The sequence below is a fragment of the Sceloporus occidentalis genome, unplaced genomic scaffold (assembly GCF_023333645.1).
Source record: "Sceloporus occidentalis isolate IW3139 unplaced genomic scaffold, rSceOcc1.0.p SCAF_2, whole genome shotgun sequence".
Classification (NCBI taxonomy): domain Eukaryota; kingdom Metazoa; phylum Chordata; class Lepidosauria; order Squamata; family Phrynosomatidae; genus Sceloporus; species Sceloporus occidentalis.
Window position 1 is genome coordinate 106,095,934 of NW_028316982.1, and position 19,539 is coordinate 106,115,472.

At 48.0% G+C, this 19,539-nt stretch overlaps 1 protein-coding gene across 1 annotated transcript in view; it reads left to right on the plus strand.

Annotated features, from left to right (window-relative positions):
• Positions 1–19,539, plus strand: part of LOC149318830 (maestro heat-like repeat family member 5) — a 36,210-nt gene that overhangs the window by 8,705 nt on the left and 7,966 nt on the right. Inside the window, exons 6-21 of the mRNA XM_089508361.1 lie at positions 935–1,045; positions 2,608–2,733; positions 3,143–3,265; positions 4,246–4,325; positions 4,802–4,913; positions 7,555–7,680; positions 10,151–10,348; positions 10,438–10,566; positions 10,882–10,986; positions 12,709–12,844; positions 13,410–13,507; positions 13,932–14,081; positions 15,278–15,435; positions 15,551–15,686; positions 18,647–18,807; positions 19,322–19,459. Coding sequence (XP_089364487.1) covers positions 935–1,045; positions 2,608–2,733; positions 3,143–3,265; positions 4,246–4,325; positions 4,802–4,913; positions 7,555–7,680; positions 10,151–10,348; positions 10,438–10,566; positions 10,882–10,986; positions 12,709–12,844; positions 13,410–13,507; positions 13,932–14,081; positions 15,278–15,435; positions 15,551–15,686; positions 18,647–18,807; positions 19,322–19,459 — 2,087 coding nt within the window. The remainder of the gene's footprint in view (positions 1–934; positions 1,046–2,607; positions 2,734–3,142; positions 3,266–4,245; positions 4,326–4,801; positions 4,914–7,554; positions 7,681–10,150; positions 10,349–10,437; positions 10,567–10,881; positions 10,987–12,708; positions 12,845–13,409; positions 13,508–13,931; positions 14,082–15,277; positions 15,436–15,550; positions 15,687–18,646; positions 18,808–19,321; positions 19,460–19,539) is intronic.

Below are 19,539 nucleotides of genomic sequence, written 5' to 3' on the forward strand. Positions count from 1 at the left end.
TTTTCTGGGCTCTGTGGCCACATTCTGGAGAAGTTTATTAGTGATGTTTCGCCTGCATCTGCGGCTGGCACCTTCAGAGGGGGGTGGCATGGAAGTGTCTGGGGTATATATACTTGTGTGACCCCCTGTTTGGGTGGCAGTGATTTCCATGTTAATCTGTGTGTTGGTTTGTTATGACTGGCCAAGCCTCACGGTGGGAGGATATGCATGATGGATGTGCGTCTCTTTAAGGAGCAATCCACTGTCTGCGAGGAGACCCTTTTGGCCCTGGATGGTGTTCATTTGCCTAGGCTGAGTCTTGATTTTGGTGTTCTTCGGGACTGGTAGCCAGACTTTGCTTACTTTCAGTCTTTCTTCTCTCCTGTTGAAGTTGTCCAGGTGTTTGTGGTTTTCAATGGCCTCTCTATGCATTCTGACCTGGTAGTTCTTGGGATGGTCCAGAATTTCAGGGTTTCCAAATAGCATTCCGTGCCCAGGTTGGTTCATGATGTGTTCTGTTACTGCTGATGGCTCAGTCTGCAGTGTCTCTCATATTCTTTGATTTGTGTTTGGATGCTGCGTTTAGTAGTCCCTATATAGACCTGCCCACAGCTGGCTCTGAAGATGCCAGCCACAGATGCAGGTGAAATATCGGGAATAAATTCTTCCAAAACACAACCACACAGCCCAGAATACCCACTGAAAACTACAGACACAGGCCATGAAAGCCTTCGGTTTCTCAGTTCTTCTTTTTCTCTGTCCGAAGGAGTTCCTTCAATTATTTTCTTTTCAAGGATGAGATGATCCAGATGAGATGTTACTGGAGGGAGAGGCTGTCCCATCCCTAGGTGAAAGATGTGGGTCCCTTTCTCCAAATGGGTATCATGCCCTTAACCTTTAACCAGAGGGAAACAGAGTTGAGCCTCACGTCTTTCATTTTCCTGGTTCTTCCTAGGGGATAGCGTCTGCTCTTGGACTTGCAGCCACTCGGCACCTTCAAGATGTTCTCAAAGCATTGGAGAACTTCAATGAGAAAGCACTGGAAAACAATGAGGATGACAACCAGGTATGATTTTGGAAATGCATCCTTCCCTCCCTCTGAAGCAATCACTTTGCTGGATTTGCTTCTCAGGTCCTCCTCTTCTCACCTCCATCACCTTAACTCCTAGCCATTGCCCTTCTCCTTTGATTAAAATTGTAGATTTAATTTGCACAACTTTGTATTAGTGAAAAAGATCTATAGAATCATTGAGTTGGAAGCGCTAAAAACCTAATTCTGTATAATTGCTGGCAGAGGTGCGCACTGATTATTTTTTAAACTTTTTAATTTTTATAGTCAAGGAGGTTTTGGAGTGCAGAGGAGAAGGTGACCTGGGAACAGTGTTGGAGGGGCTCTCCTTTAATTTTTCACTTTTTCTTTTCACTTTTTTCCTTAAGGGGCTTGTGGGGACTTTTGCTCAGAGGAAGTGAGTCAGAGACATGCCTCCGGAAGGAGCTAGTAGCCAGGAGCTCTCTAGATAACTATAGACCCAGTTAAGCTGAATTAAAGGGGACAGAAATAACAGGGATGTTATTGTGGGAGTCTACTACAGAGCCCCAAGTCAGAAGGAGGAATTGGATGATGCCTTTCTAGAACACATGACCACACACTCAGAAAGGAGAGATGTAGCAGTGATGGGTGACTTCAACTATCCTGATATTTGCTGGAAGTCAAACTTAGCCAAATCCACAACGTCTAGCAAATTCTTCACTTGCCTCAAAGACAATTTCGTTGTCCAGAAGGTGGAAGAGGCAACAAGGGGGTCAGCTATTTTAGATCTGATCCTAACCAACAAGGATGACTTGGTTAATGGGGTGCAAGTGATGGGATCCTTAGTGGGAGTGACCATGTTCTCCTGGAGTTTGTAATACAGTGGAAAGGAAAAGCCAAGCATAGTCAGACACACATTCAAGATTTTAGGAGACTGGAGTTCAGTAAACTTAGAGAGGTATTGAGGGTGATCCCATGGTCAGAACTACTAAAGGAGAAGTGAGTTCAAGATGGATGGGAGTTTCTCAAAAGGGAGATATTGAAGGCACAATTTCAAACAGTTCCAGTGAGGAAGAAAAATGGGAGGCGTCTCAAGAAACCAGGATGGATGACTAAGGAACTTTCAACTGAGCTAAGTTTAAATGAAACATGTCTAAGAAATGGAAAAAGGGGGAAATCACCAAAGGGGAATTCAAATAAATAGCGAACAAGTGTAGGGGTAAAGTCAGAAAAGCTAAAGTGCAGCATGAACTCAGGCTTGCTAGAGAGGTTAAGAACAATAAAAAGCTTAGCAAAAGGAAGAAGAATGAAATGGCAGGGCCACTGCGCAGAGAAGATGGCAAAATGCTAATAATAGGGGACAGAAAGGGCAGAACTACTCAGCACCTTCTTTGTCTCAGTCTTCTCAGAAAAGGCAAATAGTGCTCAACCTTAAGATAAATGGAGCAGAGGTCATAATAGGGGAAATGCAGCACAGAATAAGTAAAGAGTTAGTACAGGAATGAGTAGGCAGCATCAAGCTACAAACAGAGGAATAGGCCTCAGTGCCTTGTTGGCTCTTGCAGGCTCTCAGCTACATGGTCTGTCTTTTCCCACAGGGCCTACTATTGGGCACGCTACTCTTTTGTTATGGACATGTAGCCATGAGTATCGGAGATCAGGTGCTGCCAGTAACAGATGCAATCGCGTCCAAAATGATTGCAATCCTTGGGGCCAGTCCACTGGTATGTTCAGCCTTTGGGCCTTTGCCCTGAGGACCCCTGTAGTTGACCCCCAGACCTTCCTTGCTCCCAAAGAGGACCCATACCCTAAAGCTGCCAGGGTTTATTTCTTTCTCAGAGGGAACAAGAGGGGTGTATATGGGTAGACTTTGGAAAGACAAAAGACTTGGCTGGAATACTTTTGTCTCCCGGTGTGAACCTTGAGCATGAGTGGCTCCCTCCCCACTGCCCCTCCATCCCCAGTCCCACCGGGATTTACTCTGGCCAGTATTTTTTAAGCTATCCTTGGCTACTGTTAATGAGAGACAGTTGACCCAAGGCAGGTTCACGGAAATAGGCGGTTGAGGAAGAGCTGGGTCTGGAGCACGGGAGTTGTTCTCACGACTCCTCCTCTCCTCTGGGTTGGGTTTAGGACAAGAACCTGAAGCAGACCTTCCTGGTGGTTGTCCTGATGCTTCTGGAGGCTATTGTTGTCACAGGCAAAGCGCAAAGCCTTGAGCTGCTCATGAAAGGGCCGCTGGTGGAGTGCCTGATTGTAAGTTGTCTCTGCTTGTGCTGGGCATACAGGGGGGGACTGGAGAGGAGAGGTTCAAGTGGCAGGCTGTCCGGCTGGGATTGGGTGACCAAGGGTTGGCATCAAGGAGGCGGGGAGAGCTGGCCATTCCCACTGCTTGGCCCAACAAGCTCAGCCACAGCTCTTCCAAAGTATCTTGGATGGTCCCTGAGCCACCTCACAGGGTGGACGGGTAGACAGCTGGATGAGTTTATGGAAGGAAAGGCTTCCAAGGCTGCCCCCGTGAGGCTGACTCCCCCTTAGGCTGCCTTCCAGGGTAAAGCACCTCTTAGGCCAAGAGAGAACTAGAAAGCCCTCCTTGGGAGCCATCAGAGTAGGGCAATGGAACACCTTCCAGCACAAACGTGCCTATGGGAGAAGGGACTTTGCCTTTCCAACCACCTCCAGCATTCCTCTGTCTGTGGCCCAGGTGGGCTCTGTCTTTTCTCTGAGAAAATTCCTGACCAACCTGAGGCAGTGGCAGGCAGGAAGGAAGGAAAGACGGACGGACAGACAGATGGACCTTGGGGGGTGAAGGGGGCAACTATGATGCCCTCCACCTGGCTTCCACACATTCCTTTTGGTCCATCTTTCACAAGCTCAGCTCTGCTGCTAATACTAAACTACAGACCCCTTGCCCACTTTTGGGACTGAGGGCGGGAAGGAAGAGCATGTCCTCAGAAGCAGAAGCTCCTTAAGATACAGGAAGGAAGGAAGGAGCAGTGCCTATCTTGGAGGCCATGTAGTCTGCCAGTGAGGTGCATACAGATGGACATTGAGGGGGCTGGGGGAGCCCATTCATCCTTTGGAGGGAACCTTCCAGCACCTTCCAGCACCTGCCACTTAGAGGCTGGTGGGAGCACCTGCCCAGGCTCACCTGGTGCCAGGGTGCCCATGGCAGGCACAAGATGGTGACCCATGGGCCCTGCTCACTTCTCCTCTGTTTCTGTGTTGCCTGACAGTTTGTGCTAGAAGAAGAGCCCAGCTGCACACGGGATAACAGGATGTGCCAGGACTCAATGCTCATCATGGCAGAGCTCAGGTACTGCGCATGATGGTGGTCTCTGAGAGGGAGGCAAAAAGGCCTGCTCCAGATGGGTGGGATCCTCTTGGGGAGAGATCAGTTGGGGCTGCTTCCCGGAGTCCTGCATGCATGCTCCACACAACAAACAGCCGGAGCCAAGGGCTATAAGCATCCCAAAGTGGGGAGCACAGCCATCTTTTGCCATCTCCCCTGAGAGGGGCTGAGGGGACAAAAATGGCCAAAGGCACAGGATGGCAAGATGAACAGGTGACCAGGAGAACAAGAACAGTTTATTCTGAAGGGACACTGGAGAAGTCCTAAAGCAGAACCAGAATGGATTTGCCTGTGTCACATGTAAGGAGAGGCAAGGGAAGGAAAGGTCTCTTTTGGCCCGGGTGGGAGGCTGGTGACATAGGGGTCTCGCTGCTGCTGCCATGGCTGACTTCTCCCAGTCACCCCTTCCCCACCCCGGTGGGCTTCTCCTCTTTTGGCAGCAAACTGAAGCCTCCCCTAGAGCCAGGGAGAAAGTCCCGCTTCCTCTATGCCGCCGTCCGCAGCATCTTTAATCTGGACCTGCTTGACAGCTTGAACGAGGACAGCGCCAAAGTGAGCCCTTTGCCTCAGGTGTCCCTACCAAGGCCAGAGTTGTCTTTCACAACATAGTTTTGTAAAAAGCATGTTCAAAGTTAATGGAATTATAGAATCGCAGAGTTGGAAGCAGCCACAAGGGTCATCCAGTCCAACCCCGTTCTGCCATGCAGGAACTCTCAATCAAAGCATACCCTACAATGGCCATCCAGCCTCTGTTTAAAGACCTCCAAGGAAAGAGACTCCACTACACTCCGAGGAAGGAGTATGTTCCACTATCGAACAGCTCTTACTGTCAGGAAGTTCTTCCTAATGTTGAGGTAGAATCTCTTTTCCTGGAACTTGCATCCATTGCTCCATGTTCTGTTCTCTGGAGCAGCAGAAAACAAGCTTGCTCCCTCCTCAATATGACATCCCTTCAAATATTTAAACAGGGCTATCATATCACCTCTTAACCATCTCTTCTCCAGACTAAACATCTCCAGCTCCCTGAGTCGTTCCTCATAGGGCCTCATGGTTTCCAGACCCTTCACCATTTTAGTCACCCTCCTTTGGACACACTCCAGTTTCTCAATGTCCTTTTTGAATTGTGGTGCCCAGAACTGGACACAATATTCCAGGTGGGGCCTGACCAAAACAGAATACTGTGGCACTATTACATCTCTTGATCTAGACACTACACTTCTATTGATGGAGCCTAAATCACATTGGCCTTTTTAGCTGCCGCATCACACTGTTGACTCATGTTCAACTTATGGTCTACTTGGGGCTCATTCCCACTACAATTTGCACTGAATCGCAGATTGGGGTATATGACCCTCATTCCCACTTGAAATCGATTCCAATCCTTATTCGATCAATTTCAGTGGCAATAAAGAGGGACAGACACACGCACACGCAAACCGGGTTTTCTTGACAGTAGTTTCAAAGTGGTTATTTTCAGAAGAATCGATTCTGAAGCAAGTTGAATAAATGGGAATGGTGAAATTAGGGCTTCTATGGGTCTTGAAGAAGGGAGAGGAGGGCAAACCATGGGGTAGAGACTGGGAAAGGAAGGCAGAGACCAAGGATGGAAGGCAGAGACTGAGGATGCTGGGACAAGCTGGGGAAGGGAGCCCGAGATTTAAAAAAAAATCGATAGAACGGTTTAGCAACTACCTGTCTTCACAAGTAGTTGCTTGACAAATCTATTGTTTTATTTATTACTTTTATTTATTTAATAAAAGCACCCCAAATAAAAAGGCAGCACTGGGTGTGTGTGTGACATCTCTGGACAGGGATGGTAAACACCTCTCTGCAATTGTCCCTCCTCTCAGAATGAATAAATTCTGAGCTGTCGCACCCTAAGCCCTAAAACACACCTCTCTGTCGAAAGGTACCCTCCACAATGAGTTGCTAGGTAATACAGATGACCACACACTCAGAAAGGAGAGATGTAGTAGTGATGGGCAACTTCAACTATCCTGATATTTGCTGGAAGTCAAACTCAGCAAAATCCTCAAGGTCTAGCAAATTCTTCACTTGCCTGGAAGACAATTTCATTGTCCAAAAGGTGGAAGAGGCAACAAGCGGATCAGCTATTTTAGATCTGATCCTAACCAACAATGATGACTTGGTTAATGGGGTGCAAGTGGTGGGATCTTTAGGTGGAAGTGACCATGTTCTCCTGGAGTTTGTTTTACAATGGAAAGGAAAACCTGGGCATAGTCAGACACGCATTCTAGACTTTGAGAGAGCGGATTTCAGTAAACTTAGAGAAATATTGAGGGAGATCCCATCGTCAGAAATACTAAAAGAGAAGGGAGTTCAGGACGGATGGGAGTTTCTCAAGAGGGAGATACTGAAGGCCCAATTTCAAACAGTTCCAGTGAGAATGAAAAACGGGAGATGTCTCAAGAAACCAAGATGGATGACTAAAGACCTTTCAACTGAGCTAAGTTTGAAACGGAACATGTGTAAGAAATGGAAAAAGGGGGAAATCACCAAAGGGGAATTCAAATAAATAGCGAGCAAGTGTAGGGGTAAAGTCAGAAAAGCTAAAGTGCAGAGTGAACTCAGGCTTGCTAGAGAGATTAAAAACAATAAAAAGGGCTTAGCAAAAGGAATAAGAATGAAATGGCAGGGCCACTGCGCAGAGAAGATGGCAAAATGCTAATAATGGGGAACAGAGAAAAGGCAGAACTACTCAACACCTTCTTTGCCTCAGTCTTCTCAGAAAAGGCAAATACAGTGGAACCTCGGGATACGAAATACCCGGGTTACGAATTTTTCGGGACCCGAAAAAAACCCATAGGAAATTATTGATCCGGGTTACGAAAGTTTTTTCGGGTCCCGAAAAAACTTTTGGTGCTTTTCGGCGCGATTTTACACCAAATCGCGGCTTTTCCCCATTAGCGGCTATGGGGATTCGGCTTGCGAAAGCCGTTCGGGTTACGAAAGCGGCCGCGGAACGAATTAATTTCGTAACCCGAGGCTCTACTGTAGTGCTCAACCTTAAGATAATGGAGCAGAGGACATGATAGGGGAAATGCAGCACAGAATAAGTAAAGAGATAGTACAGGAATGAGTAGGCAGCATCAAGCTACAAACAGAGGAATAGGCCTCAGTGCCTTGTTGGCTCTTGCAGGCTCTCAGCTACATGGTCTGTCTTTTCCCACAGGGCCTACTATTGGGCACGCTACTCTTTTGTTATGGGCATGTGGCCCTGAGTATCGGAGATCAGGTGCTGCCAGTAACAGATGCAATCACGTCCAAAATGATTACAATCCTCGGGGCCAGTCCACTGGTATGTTCAGCCTTTGGGCCTTTGCCCTGAGGGACCCCTGTAGTTGACCCCCAGACCTTCCTTGCTCCCAAAGAGGACCCATACCCTAAAGCTGCCAGGGTTTATTTCTTTCTCAGAGGGAACAAGAGGGGTGTATATGGGTAGACTTTGGAAAGACAAAAGACTTGGCTGGAATACTTTTGCCTCCCGGTGTGAACCTTGAGCATGAGTGGCTCCCTCCCCACTGCCCCTCCATCCCCAGTCCCACCGGGATTTACTCTGGCCAGTATTTTTTAAGCTATCCTTGGCTACTGTTAATGAGAAACAGCTTACCCAAGACAGGTCCACAGGAACAGGCGGTTGAGGAAAAGCTGGGTGCTCAACAATGGCTCTTTTTCATCCTGGAGAGACGTGACCAGTGGGGTCCCACAGGGCTCTGTCCTGGGGCCAGTGCTGTTCAACATCTTTATCAATGACTTGGAGAACAAAATTGGGGGTATACTTATCAAATTGGCAGATGACACCAAATTAGGATGAATAGCTAATACTTCAGAGGACAGGATCAAAATTCAAAACGATCTGAATAGACTTGAAAGCTGGGCCAAAGCTAACAAAATGAAATTCAACACGGAGAAATGTAAGGTACTGCACTTAGGGCAGAAAAATAAAATACACAGATATAGAATGGGGGACACCTGGCTTAAGGAGACAACATGTGAAAGGGAACTAGGAGTCCAAGTAGACCACAAGTTGAACATGAGTCAACAGTACGATGCGGCAGCTAACAAGGCCAATGCAATTTTAGTCTGCATCAATAGAAATATAGTGTCTAAATCAAGGGAAGTAATAGTGCCATTCTATTCTGCTCTGGTCAGGTCCCACCTGGAACATTGTGTCCAGTTCTGGGCATCACAATTCAAAATGGATGTTGAAAAGCTGGAGCGTGTCCAAAGGAGGACGACTAAAATGGTGAAGGGTCTGGAAAACATTCCCTATGAGGAATAACTCAGGGAGCTGGGGATGTTTAGCCTAGAGAAAAGAAGGTTAAGAGGTGATATGATAGACCTGTCAGGGATGATGGGAGTTGTAGCTCTTCACCTCTGGCTCGAACTCACCACCTTGTTGCGCACCGACACTGACCAGTTTTGGCCAGTGGATAAAGCTTTGCTCTAAAGCAGCAGAGTTACAGAGAATAGGCTGAAGACCCTGACAAACTCTCCAAGCCTTCTCACTCTTGCTTCCACAGAAGTCTTCACACTTCTTCAGGATCCAGCTGGCTCTTGTATCTTCACTCAAGACACCAGACAACTCAGTAGTCTTATATAAAAGATCTACTTTATTCTACTATATACAGCTCCAAACTATCCAACACAACAATACTCCAATACTTCCCAACTACTACCCACAAAACACACTGGGAATCATAGTCATTATTATAGTCCTTGGATCATACCACGCACTCTTGTCAGTTTCCACCCAGTGGGCGTGTACATCCATTCTCATTGGCTCTCTTGTTTCTATCCAGAATTGGTGATTTCATCATCTCAGCCTTGACCACTTAACAATTCTCAGGTGTTTCCAATTATCCACTTTACTTTTCTGTCCTTGGCATTTAGGACTTGTTAATTGCTTTACCTTTTACACCTGTGTGGTTGCTACTTGCTTCTGCTGAGTCACTCTGACTCTCACATACATGTTTTATTTCAATCACTGTATGTCCCATGTTGCTTTTTCCTTAACAATATTGAGGATGGAGCAAGCTCCAGAGAACAGGACCTGGAACAATGGATGCAAGCTATAGGAAAGAGATTCCACCTCAACATTAGGAAGAACTTCCTGACAGTAAGAGCTGTTCTACAGTGGAACACACGCCTTCCTCGGAGTGTAGTGGGGTCTCTGTCTTTGGAGGTCTTTAAGCAGAGGCTGGATGGCCATCTGTCAGGCATGCTTTGACTGTGATTTCCTGCATGGCAGGGGGCTGGACTGGTTGGCCCTTGTGGTCTCTTTCAACTCTACAATTCTATGATTCTATGAATACAGGATCATACTGAGATGGTAGTATGTGACCTGTTTAGCATGCATGCTCCACAAATGTGACCTGCTAGTTAGTAACACTATGGCTGTGATGCATGATTATCATAGGGAAAAGAATATATGCATGAATATCTGCTTCTATCCTTGGTCTCAAGTCTTTTGGATCATGGAACCATTGATACCTATTTGTGGCCATGGATTTTCTTTCCCCCCTGTGTTGGCAATGGCTTGATCACACTGGGCTATGTTTATGGATATAAAGGTCTTGGGTTTGTCGGCCAGTTATGGAACAGAGATGTATTTGGCCCCCTTGGCACATGGTCTGTACCAGGAAGTGGAGAGAGGGAGGGTGTCAGTGGCTTTTGGTGCCATCAGCTACAGCGTCCTTTGTTGAGACAGGATGCAAACAACAATTCGACTTCACAACCATTCTACACTCCATAAGGACAATTTGTAGCCAGAAGTGGAGAGAGGGAGAGATGCCTCAGCAGCATCTGGCTCCAATTTCACAGCCAGGAGAATGGGAGGCATCATCCCTCAGATCTCCAGCGATGATGTACCCTCCTCCTCCTCCTCCTCCTGGACTCTCACTCAGCCATATGTCGGCTACGGGGCTGTTCGCTGTGCGCTAGCAGAAGGGCTGGGGATTGGGCAGGTGAGTGGGACCTGGCCGAGCCTTGGCTGCTACCTTCCTCTTGACCTCCTCACCTGGCCCAGACTCTCCAGCCCCTCTTCTGGCTGAAGGATGCTGAGCCTGGCTGCCTCTCTCTGCTTCAGGCCCTGTACTGCCAGACTATGGATGCGTTCAAATGGATGCTTCAAAGATTGTTGTTAGAAGATCTAAACAAGTCTGACCTGGTGCTCATGCTGGAGGTATGCATGAAGAAGGGGCGGGAGGTGTTCCTTTCTGGAAACTGCAAAAGGAAAAGGGTAGTTGAAGGGATCTGGGGGCAGAAAGAGGTCCCATGCATGCTGGCCCCAATCCTGTTGATCCAGGGTGCTTCATTAGCCACTTCCATGACTTGCAGAGGAACGTGTCAGCTGCTCTTTCATTTGGATGTAAGCCACATCCATGTGGAGACATGTGAGCTTGGCAGGAGTTCAGCTGAGGAGGGTCATGGTCTGCTTGGGGCCTCTCAGGGCAACTAGTTCCTGACTGTCCAGACAGATTTGCTCTTTGTTTTATAGCTGATGGAACCATGGATAGAATCGGAGGTAAATCACGTGCGGGAGAATGCAGTTGAGTCAACCACAACGCTGCTTAAATTTCTGGTCAGCAACTTCAACTTGGATGTGAGTAGCCCCTGGGGTGCCCATGGGCCTTCTCTTCCCTTGAGCAGCCCTGGCTCACTGAACCCAGTCCAACAGAGCAGCACTATCAGAGCATCCAGCCAAGCCTTAAAACTATTTTTATTTTATATTTTTACAATGCTGACTTATGTCTTGTCCCAATAATGCAACTATAATAAATTCACCGTTATTCATTTTATGATAGCCCCTGAAGAAGTGACAGTGTCAGTGACAAGGTTGGAAAATGTTGGGCTTTTTAAGAAACGTTGTCTCCTTTTATTCTTCTCCCATTACGTAGGGAGCCAGGCCCCTGCGTGTGGTTTTTCTGACTCAAGGGGAGGCAGGAGGAGCAGAGCTGGAGCATTAGGGGCTGCCTCACCTTTTGAGACTCAGGTGTTTCTGCTGTCAAGGAGGCCTGGGCCACAGGGCCATGTGGGGATCTCCCCGGGAGCCATTCCTCCCTGGATCTGGCCCCTTGTAGACCATTGGCATGTCCTGGCCCTGCCCACCCTCACAGCCTCACCTGGGCTTCCTCAGGCTTCCCTGTGGAAGAAACAAGGACTCACTTGTGCTGGATGAGGTCACACTCCCACTGAAATCTTAGGCTTGCAGCTTGTTTTCCTCCTGGACTCAACTCTGAGCCTAGATGCCCAAGTTTCAGCAGAGCCCTAAGTTCTTCACAGGAAGACTACCTCTAAGTCCCACTGCCATTGCAGTCTCACTTGGTGAGGACATGGGAGATGGGGCTTTCTCGGTGACTGCTCCCACCCCTGAGAACACTCTTCGGTGAGAGGCCAGGATGGTCCCTTCTTTGCTTTTCCTTCCACCGGCAAGCAAAAATGGTTTTATTCAGACAGTAATTTTTATACAGTGAGCCCTGGGTTATCTGCTGGCATTTGTTTCCAGAATCTCCTGTGAATACCATAATTTGTGGATGCTGAAATCCCCTTACACAGAACGACATAGGAGATTATCAGACGGGGGGGAAAGGCCGGGAGTAAAAGGCATACCCCTGGCATAATTGTGTGATTGTGTTGAAGCTTTTCAGACATAGCGCGCTCATCCAGGACTTATCCCGTGAGGATCCAGGAATGCTTCACCAAGAAATCATTCACGGGGGAAGTCCCGGGAGTGGTTTGTTGCTGCAGCGCTCCTGGATCTTCATGGTTATACTGGATGAGCGCGACATCATCTGAAAATTTTCAGTGTAACCCCGCGATTATGCCAGGAATATGCCTTTTACTCCCATCTGTCTCCTCTGCCTGATAATCTGCATATTCTTTATATAAAATGGAAAAATCAAGGTTTGATTTTTGGAATTCATATGTGTGTACATGTGTTGTATTTAAATGTTTTCAAACTGAGGATGGTTGAATAAGCCACAAATAAGGATTCAACCACCCACAGTTTGAAAACATTTTAAAATATCTGTAAATTCGAAAAATCAAACCTTGACTTTGCTGTTTATATGCCTTGGATGTGGAGGGCTGAATGTACTTCTTAATTGTTTTTTAAAAAATACTGTATTTTTTTAAAGTTTTCATTTGTCAGACACCTTGGCTCCCTTTTTGAGAAAAAAAAATGGCATTTAGAAAAGGGTATAAATAAATAACAAACAAGATCCATCTGTGCCATTTGCTGAGTGTCCAAGGGCCACATGGGGATCTGTGGGGGTGATGCGGGGCCGAGAGAAACAATCCCTCTCTTCCATTTGGATTTCTTCAGTTCTCTCTGGAGTTTGGCCAGCTGGCTCACCTCATCGCCCTTCTGCTTGCTCGGGCCACGGATCCAGAAGAGACCATTTGTATCTCAGCCGCCCAGGCAGTCAGCTGCCTCTACAAACTCATGTTCAGCCAGAAGGGTGAGCGCAAGGGAACCGGGGGACTCTCTTTGTGTGAGAGAAGCCAGAATAATGACTTTGGGCAGCCAAGCCTTGCCCTCCCACGAGTTGCCTTTTTTCTGTGCCCTGGTGCCCATGGTATGATCCCCTCATCAGAGCATCTGCTTCACGGCTCCTCTCACTAGCCCAGCCCAACCTCATCTGCCCCCCAAACACCTCTGTCCCTGTCAAAGGCCCTTTGCACAGCATGCTGCCTTTCACGGCTGGGGTCCCTCTCCCCGATCCCCAAAGAATGGGCAGAAGCAACTGACCTGTAGAGTCCTGGTGGTGCAGTGGTAAAATACCTGTATTGCAGCCACTCACTCACAAACCATAAGGTTGCAAGTTCAGTACCAGCCAGGGACTCAGGGTTGACTCGGGGTTGCATCCTTCTGAGGAGAGCGCTCAAATGAGGACCAGCTTGTTGGGGGCAATTAGCTTACAGTTGCAAACTGTTTAGAGACTGCTTAGGGCTTAGGCGATATGAAGCAGGATATAAATGAAACTGCTATTGCCATTGACCTCTGCTCCATTTCTCTCCTTGCAGCAGAGCCGCCAAAGAGGAAGAGGAAGCGCTTGAGGTGGGCTGCCAAGAGGAGACCCCAGAAGGACAAGGAGGAGGACAGCCACTGGTGCATCGTTGAGGTACTCAGGCTGGCCAGGATGGAGGGAGGGTGGCTGAGGCCTGCCAGGACCTGCCCTGGCAGGATGTAGGGTGGGTTTGAGAGTGTTGGCAGGAGCAGGATGTTCCCAGGAGCAGGGAAGGTCCAGCCTCTCCCTGGCCATTGTGGGGTGGCCCTCGGTGGACCCTCAGACCTCCTCCTTCTCCAACAAGCCAGGGTCTCCTCCCTTGGTTCCCCAAAGGAGGGAGAAGGGATCCTTCCTGGCACTGTGGGGGCCATGTGTCTCTGGTCTCCCCTTCTCCTACTGGTCTCCTGTCTCCATTAGCTCCTGGACAACTCCTTTCTTCCCAATGGGACTGAGGGGCTTCGCCCTTTCAGGACCTGCCCTCTGAGCAGCAGAAACAGCCATCATGTCTAACCAGTGCACCTGATCTTTGTTGCTGCAGGGCCCAGAGGATCCCCTATTCTCCATGCAGCTCACCAGCCTCTTGCTTGCTATTCTGAACGGCCTCCTAGGCTCCAACGCAGGCATGCAGGGTGACTTTGAGGAGGTCCTCCAGGCCATCCTCCAGAACCATGCCAGGAAGGTCGAACGGGTGAGAGCTTTTCAGCTGCTGCCTTCAGCCCCAAACTCTTGCCTGCCTTGGTGGGTTGGGACCCCCCTGAGGAGGAACTAGATTTCCTTCTCAGCCTCCTGGGCCAGCCTCCATGGCCAAAGGCACAAAGAAAGATCTTGGCTCTCTCAGCACAGGAGACATTTATTTCCAACCACCCCACCCCACCCCATTCTACCCACCCAGCCACATTTCAAATGACAGGACCTCCACCAAGGAGGGAGTGCCAAAGGTACAGAGGGTCCTTATGCCCCAACCCTTGGCCTCCCCTGCTAAACTGAGCAAGTGGTGAGAGCTAAGGGGGTCCCTGAGCCTCCACAGGAGAATCAGCCGTAGCCCCATCTGGCCTGCCCTCCATGCTTCCTTTCCATCTCACATGGGCTAGTGCGGCCAGTCTGCTTGGCAAAGGTTTCCCTGAGGGCAGGGTGCCAGCCCACCCAAATGGCAATACTGGGCAGACAAGAGGTTGAGGGGCAGAGAGAGTGGGAGTGGCGGTCCAGGGGGTGTCTATTGGAGCTGGCCTAGGGAAGAAAGGGAAGAGATGAGCCCAACTCTTGGTCTGCTTCAGATGGGTTGGCACACTGGTGTGGAAAGGTCTCTTTGGGCTCCCAAAGTGTCTCTATAGCCAACAAGTGCCACTGGGTTAGCCAGCCCTCTACCAGCCCTCTACACAGCTGAGCTCTTGTTGCCCAGAGAGGTTGTGGCCATTCGGCACAGGGGAATATCAGCAACTCTTGCCTGTCCTGAGCTCATGCAGCAGCACTGGCCTGACTGGTTGATTTGGTGTGCTGTGTCCTATACTATTTATTTCTCACACACTGATTCTGTATGGCCTCTGGATCTGAAAACAGCCCTCGGGTGAGAGAAGACACCATGATCCTTCTGCCAAGGAGGTGTTGAACAACAGCCTGTCCCATGCCCACCTGCCCTTCTTACGGTCTAGCAATGAAATAAACTCGCTTTTTATTTTAAAGCATTAGCGTAGCTTTACTTGCCATGATCTGTACATGTTCAATACATGGTTTAATGGAAGAACGAGAGAGGACTAGTAAATGGCTGCAGGTTAGGGCAAGCCAGAAAGTGTGAGAGTTGTAAAGTTACTCAGAGCCCCCCGGCCCCAGCATCCTCCCCTCTACCTCCAGGTCCTTCACCGCCTCCATTCCTTTTCTCCTGCCCAGATTAAGGAGGTGGTAGTCACCATCTACACCTGCCTCCAGGTCCACCCAAACACCCACTGGGTCCGGAAGCTGGCGCTGAAGGCCTTGGGATACCTGCTGCCCCACCACTTGGAGAAAATTGTGCACAGCTGCCTCTCCTTCTCTTTACCTGTGAACAGGTATGGGTGTCGGGTTGTCCTCCTGAGGTCTTTAGGCCACTGTTGGGCAGTGGCTGGAGGTAAGACTCGCTTCTGAACCCTGGCGACTTCTAGCTGCCTTTTTTTGACTTTGTAGGCAGGCCAGGGAACTTTGGACAGCGATGGCTTCTGGTCCTCAGGTGGCCAAGCAAGTTTTGCGGATCTTGTTGAAGAGTCTCCAGGTCAAGGACCCCTGCAAGAGCAACGAGGATGTCATCACCACATCCCTGGCAGTAAGTGGCCGGGCATCAGTCTGGTTCTGGTCGAGCCTGAGCGACTGCTTGCCGATTGCCCAGGCTCTGGTGTTTGGGGCTCACAGCCTGCTTGGGGTGCTCCCTCACTGCCCAGAGACATGGCAGGCATGTGGGAGGTTCCTTTTATATGGATAAAAGGAACCTCCCACATGCCTTCCATGTCTCTGGCCGGGGGGGGCAACATTGGAGGAGGACGGTGGTACATTCAAATTGAGGAGACGGTGGTCCTGAGGTACTACAAGCCCCATCATATTGCTATCATGTGGGTGCCAGAGCTGTTGGGAGTGCCCTTTGGCCATTTTCCATTGTGAGGATTCACAACTTAAGTGTCCAACTCCCATCATTCCCCCCATCTGCTACCTTTCTAGAGCAGATCATTAAACAGGCCATCTGTGTGTGCAGAGAAAAAAATCCAGTTGTTGTTGTTATTATTATTATTATTATTATTATTATTATTAGAAATTAGTGTAGATTTCTCAAAATAAGATGTGCCAATCTAATCCAAAATCCTTTTTTGAATAGGGTCACAAGCTTGGTTAATGTAGAGAATGTTGTGGATGTGGTGTATCTTGATCTCCATAAGGCCGACAATGAGGTTCCCCATGATATCCTTGCAAACAAGCTTGTAAAACATGGGCTAGACAATGCAACTGTTCAGGTGGATTTGTAGTTTGTTAACTGACCAAACTCAAAGGTTGCTTAGCAATGGCTCTTCTTCATCTGGCAAAGAAGTGACCAGTGGGGTAACACAAGGGTCTGTCCTGGGCACAGTTTGCTAGTCAACATCTGTATCAATGACTTGGGTGACAAATTTGCAGATGAGACCAAATTAGGAGGAGTAGCTGATACCCCAGAGGAAAGGATCAAAATTCAAAATGATGTGAACTAGAAAATGACTTCAACAGGGAGAAATGCAAAGTACATTTAGGCACTAAAAATGAAATGCACAGATACAGCAAGGGTACACCTTTCTTGACAACTGTACATGCGAAAGGGATTTAGGCATCTCAGTAGACACATGTTGAAACTGAGTCAGCAGTGACTCAGTGGCACCTAAAAACAGCCAATGCCATTGTAGGTTGCATCAATAGAATGACAGTGTCTAGACCAGTGATTCCCAAGCTCTGGTGCTCCAGGTGTTTTTGGACTGCAGCTCCCAGAAGCCTCAGCCATCTTGGCCAATGGTTTGGGATTCTGGGAATGGCAGTCCAAAATATCTGGAAGGCCAGAGTTTGGGAATCACTGGTCTAGATCAAGGGAAGTAATATTGCCATTCTATTCTATTTTAGTCAGACCTCATCTGGAAAAATCCTGTGTCCATTTCTAGGCATCACAATTCAAGAAGGATGTTGAGAAGCTGGACCTGTGTCCAGAGGGGAGTGCGACCAAAATGCTGAGAGGTCTGGAAACCACCAAGCCCTATGAAGGGACATTTAGGGAACTGGGGATGTTTAGCCTGGGGAAGAGAAGATTAAGAGGTGATATGAGAGCCTTTTTAAATATTTGAAGGGATGTCATACTGAGGATGGAGCAAACTTATTTTCTGCAGCTCCAGACACTCAATACAAACCTGAAAAGTAATTCTTCCTCAACACGAATTCCTGACAGTAAGAGCTGTTAGACAGTGGAAGATACTGCCTTGGAGTGTGGCAGAGTCTCTTTCTTTGGAGGTCTTTAAACAGATGGCCATCTGTTAGGGATGCTTTGATTGAGAGTTCCTGCTTGGCAGAATGGGGTTGGACTGGATGACCCTTGTGGTCTCTTCCAACTCTATGATTTTATGATTCCATTAAATAAGGGGTTCAATACACTTAAGAAATATATGAGGATAAAGTAAAGGAAGAAAGGGGGAAATAAACATATTATTACAAAAAATTAAAATAAATAATAATATAATAAAATAAAATTAGAACAGCTCACATACACTCAGGTAATGCTCTTGAAATGGGCAGGTGACCCATAGGAAGCTAATTTGCCCAACAGCAAGCTGGGATTCAAAAGAAGAAGAAAAAGGTGAATGGCACCTCCCCAAATAAGGCGAATGAAGCATTATTGAATAGTTACGGGATTCTACATACTTTGCAATGGTGTTCCATTTGTGCTATTAGCAAGCTATTAACGGGAGTTTAGCGTTAATAAGATCGTTCAGGAGCCTTCCGCTTTATTCACAGAAGTACCAGATGAGTGTGGCATTATGTGAAAATCTTTGTATGATCACGCAGTCATAACAGGAGCATTACAGAGGCTGGATGGATAACATACATCACAACACACAATGACATATATCTCATTCATTCTTCACATTTTCTAACACTTAACAAACATGATTTCCTTCAATCAAACCTTTTCCTGTTTCATTTTCCAGTTCCTTCTGCTTATCTGATATAATATTTCTTTTGATTTTGATTTCTTCACTGTTTTCCATCTTCTTCAACCTCTTTTCAGTATTATTTACATATATTCTTAACTGCTACGAATTCATTTATCCAATTATTACCTACTTTTATTCAATTATTACCTACTTTCTTAAGTATCATTTAAATTTTGTTTTGTATGTTTGGCCATTTTTCTCTCATAAAATCATAAAGTTTCTCCCAGTTTTTTGTACCAAAATTTCCCTTTTCATTGAAACCAGTCATTTCTTTTATCTCAATTTCCTCCTTTCTTGTTGTATTTTCTGTAATTACATTTGTTTTTTCTATATTTATGGCAAAAGAGCTGGCATCTTTTTCTGCTGTCAACAGAGATTGGCTGCACTCTTGTATTGGTGCTCTCCATTCATGGTTTCCTTTGGAAATCATGGCTGGCCATCCATGCAGTTGACTGTATTCATTGGCAGACTGTTGCTGGTGGCTCAGTTGTGGAATGGCCTGAGAATGAGTGTGCAAGTGCTCCTTGCACAAGAGCCACATCTCTCCTTTCCTCCTCCTCAACTCCAGGCCATGAATGTCATCTACGAATCCTTTGCCATCTCAAATTACAATACAGCCATGATGGAGATGCACCACCAATTCTTCATCCCAGTGCTGAGGCAGGTGGAGTATGTACAACAGCTGGCTTTGCCTAAAGCCTTACGAGGCAGGAAGAAAGAGTTTATGAGGTAGGACCCCAATGCTTTCACTTTCTGGAGGTGCCAACCAAGGGGTGGAAGGAAGGAAGGTTGAGGACCCCTCTGGAAACCAGCCACGGCCACAGCCACAGTCCCCCAGGCATGAGCAGAGCCAGGGCAGCGGCTCAGCTGGACGCCAGGCACCTGCTGTGCCCCCTCACCTTAAATTGGTTCCTTTGTTGGGTTGATGGTGGTGGTGGGGGGTCAGAAAAAGAGATGGGAGGAGCAGAGAGAGAAAGAGAGGGTGAGGAGAGCCCATGCTCAGGAGCAGTGCCAGGCTCAAACACTGGGCTGGGACTCTGGGCCCTCTGCCCCATCATGCGCCTTCACTTCCCCAGAGTGCACAGCTCCTTGTAGATGGTCCTGACTCTGCTGACACACACAGAGAGACACACACATCTCCCTGGGGATGCTGGGGTTTGAAGCGCCTCGAGGGTCAAGCAGGCTGGTGGGGCATCTGCTGGCCTGATGCAACCTTGATGGTCTCCTCCTTCTCTGTCTCCAGCAAATCGGTGGAGATTGTGAAGGGCCTCTTCTTGGTGGCCAAGGATTGGGCCGTCTTCGCCCGCATCCAGGTGCAGGAGGGCTGGATGATGCTGGGCACTCTGGGGAAGTTTTTCCAGAGCACTCACCTGCTGGCCAGGTATGTATAGCCTCAACCTGGATCCTGCTCCCCAGGCATGGCATAAGCCCCCTTGTCCAGAAAGCTCTGCATACAGCCAG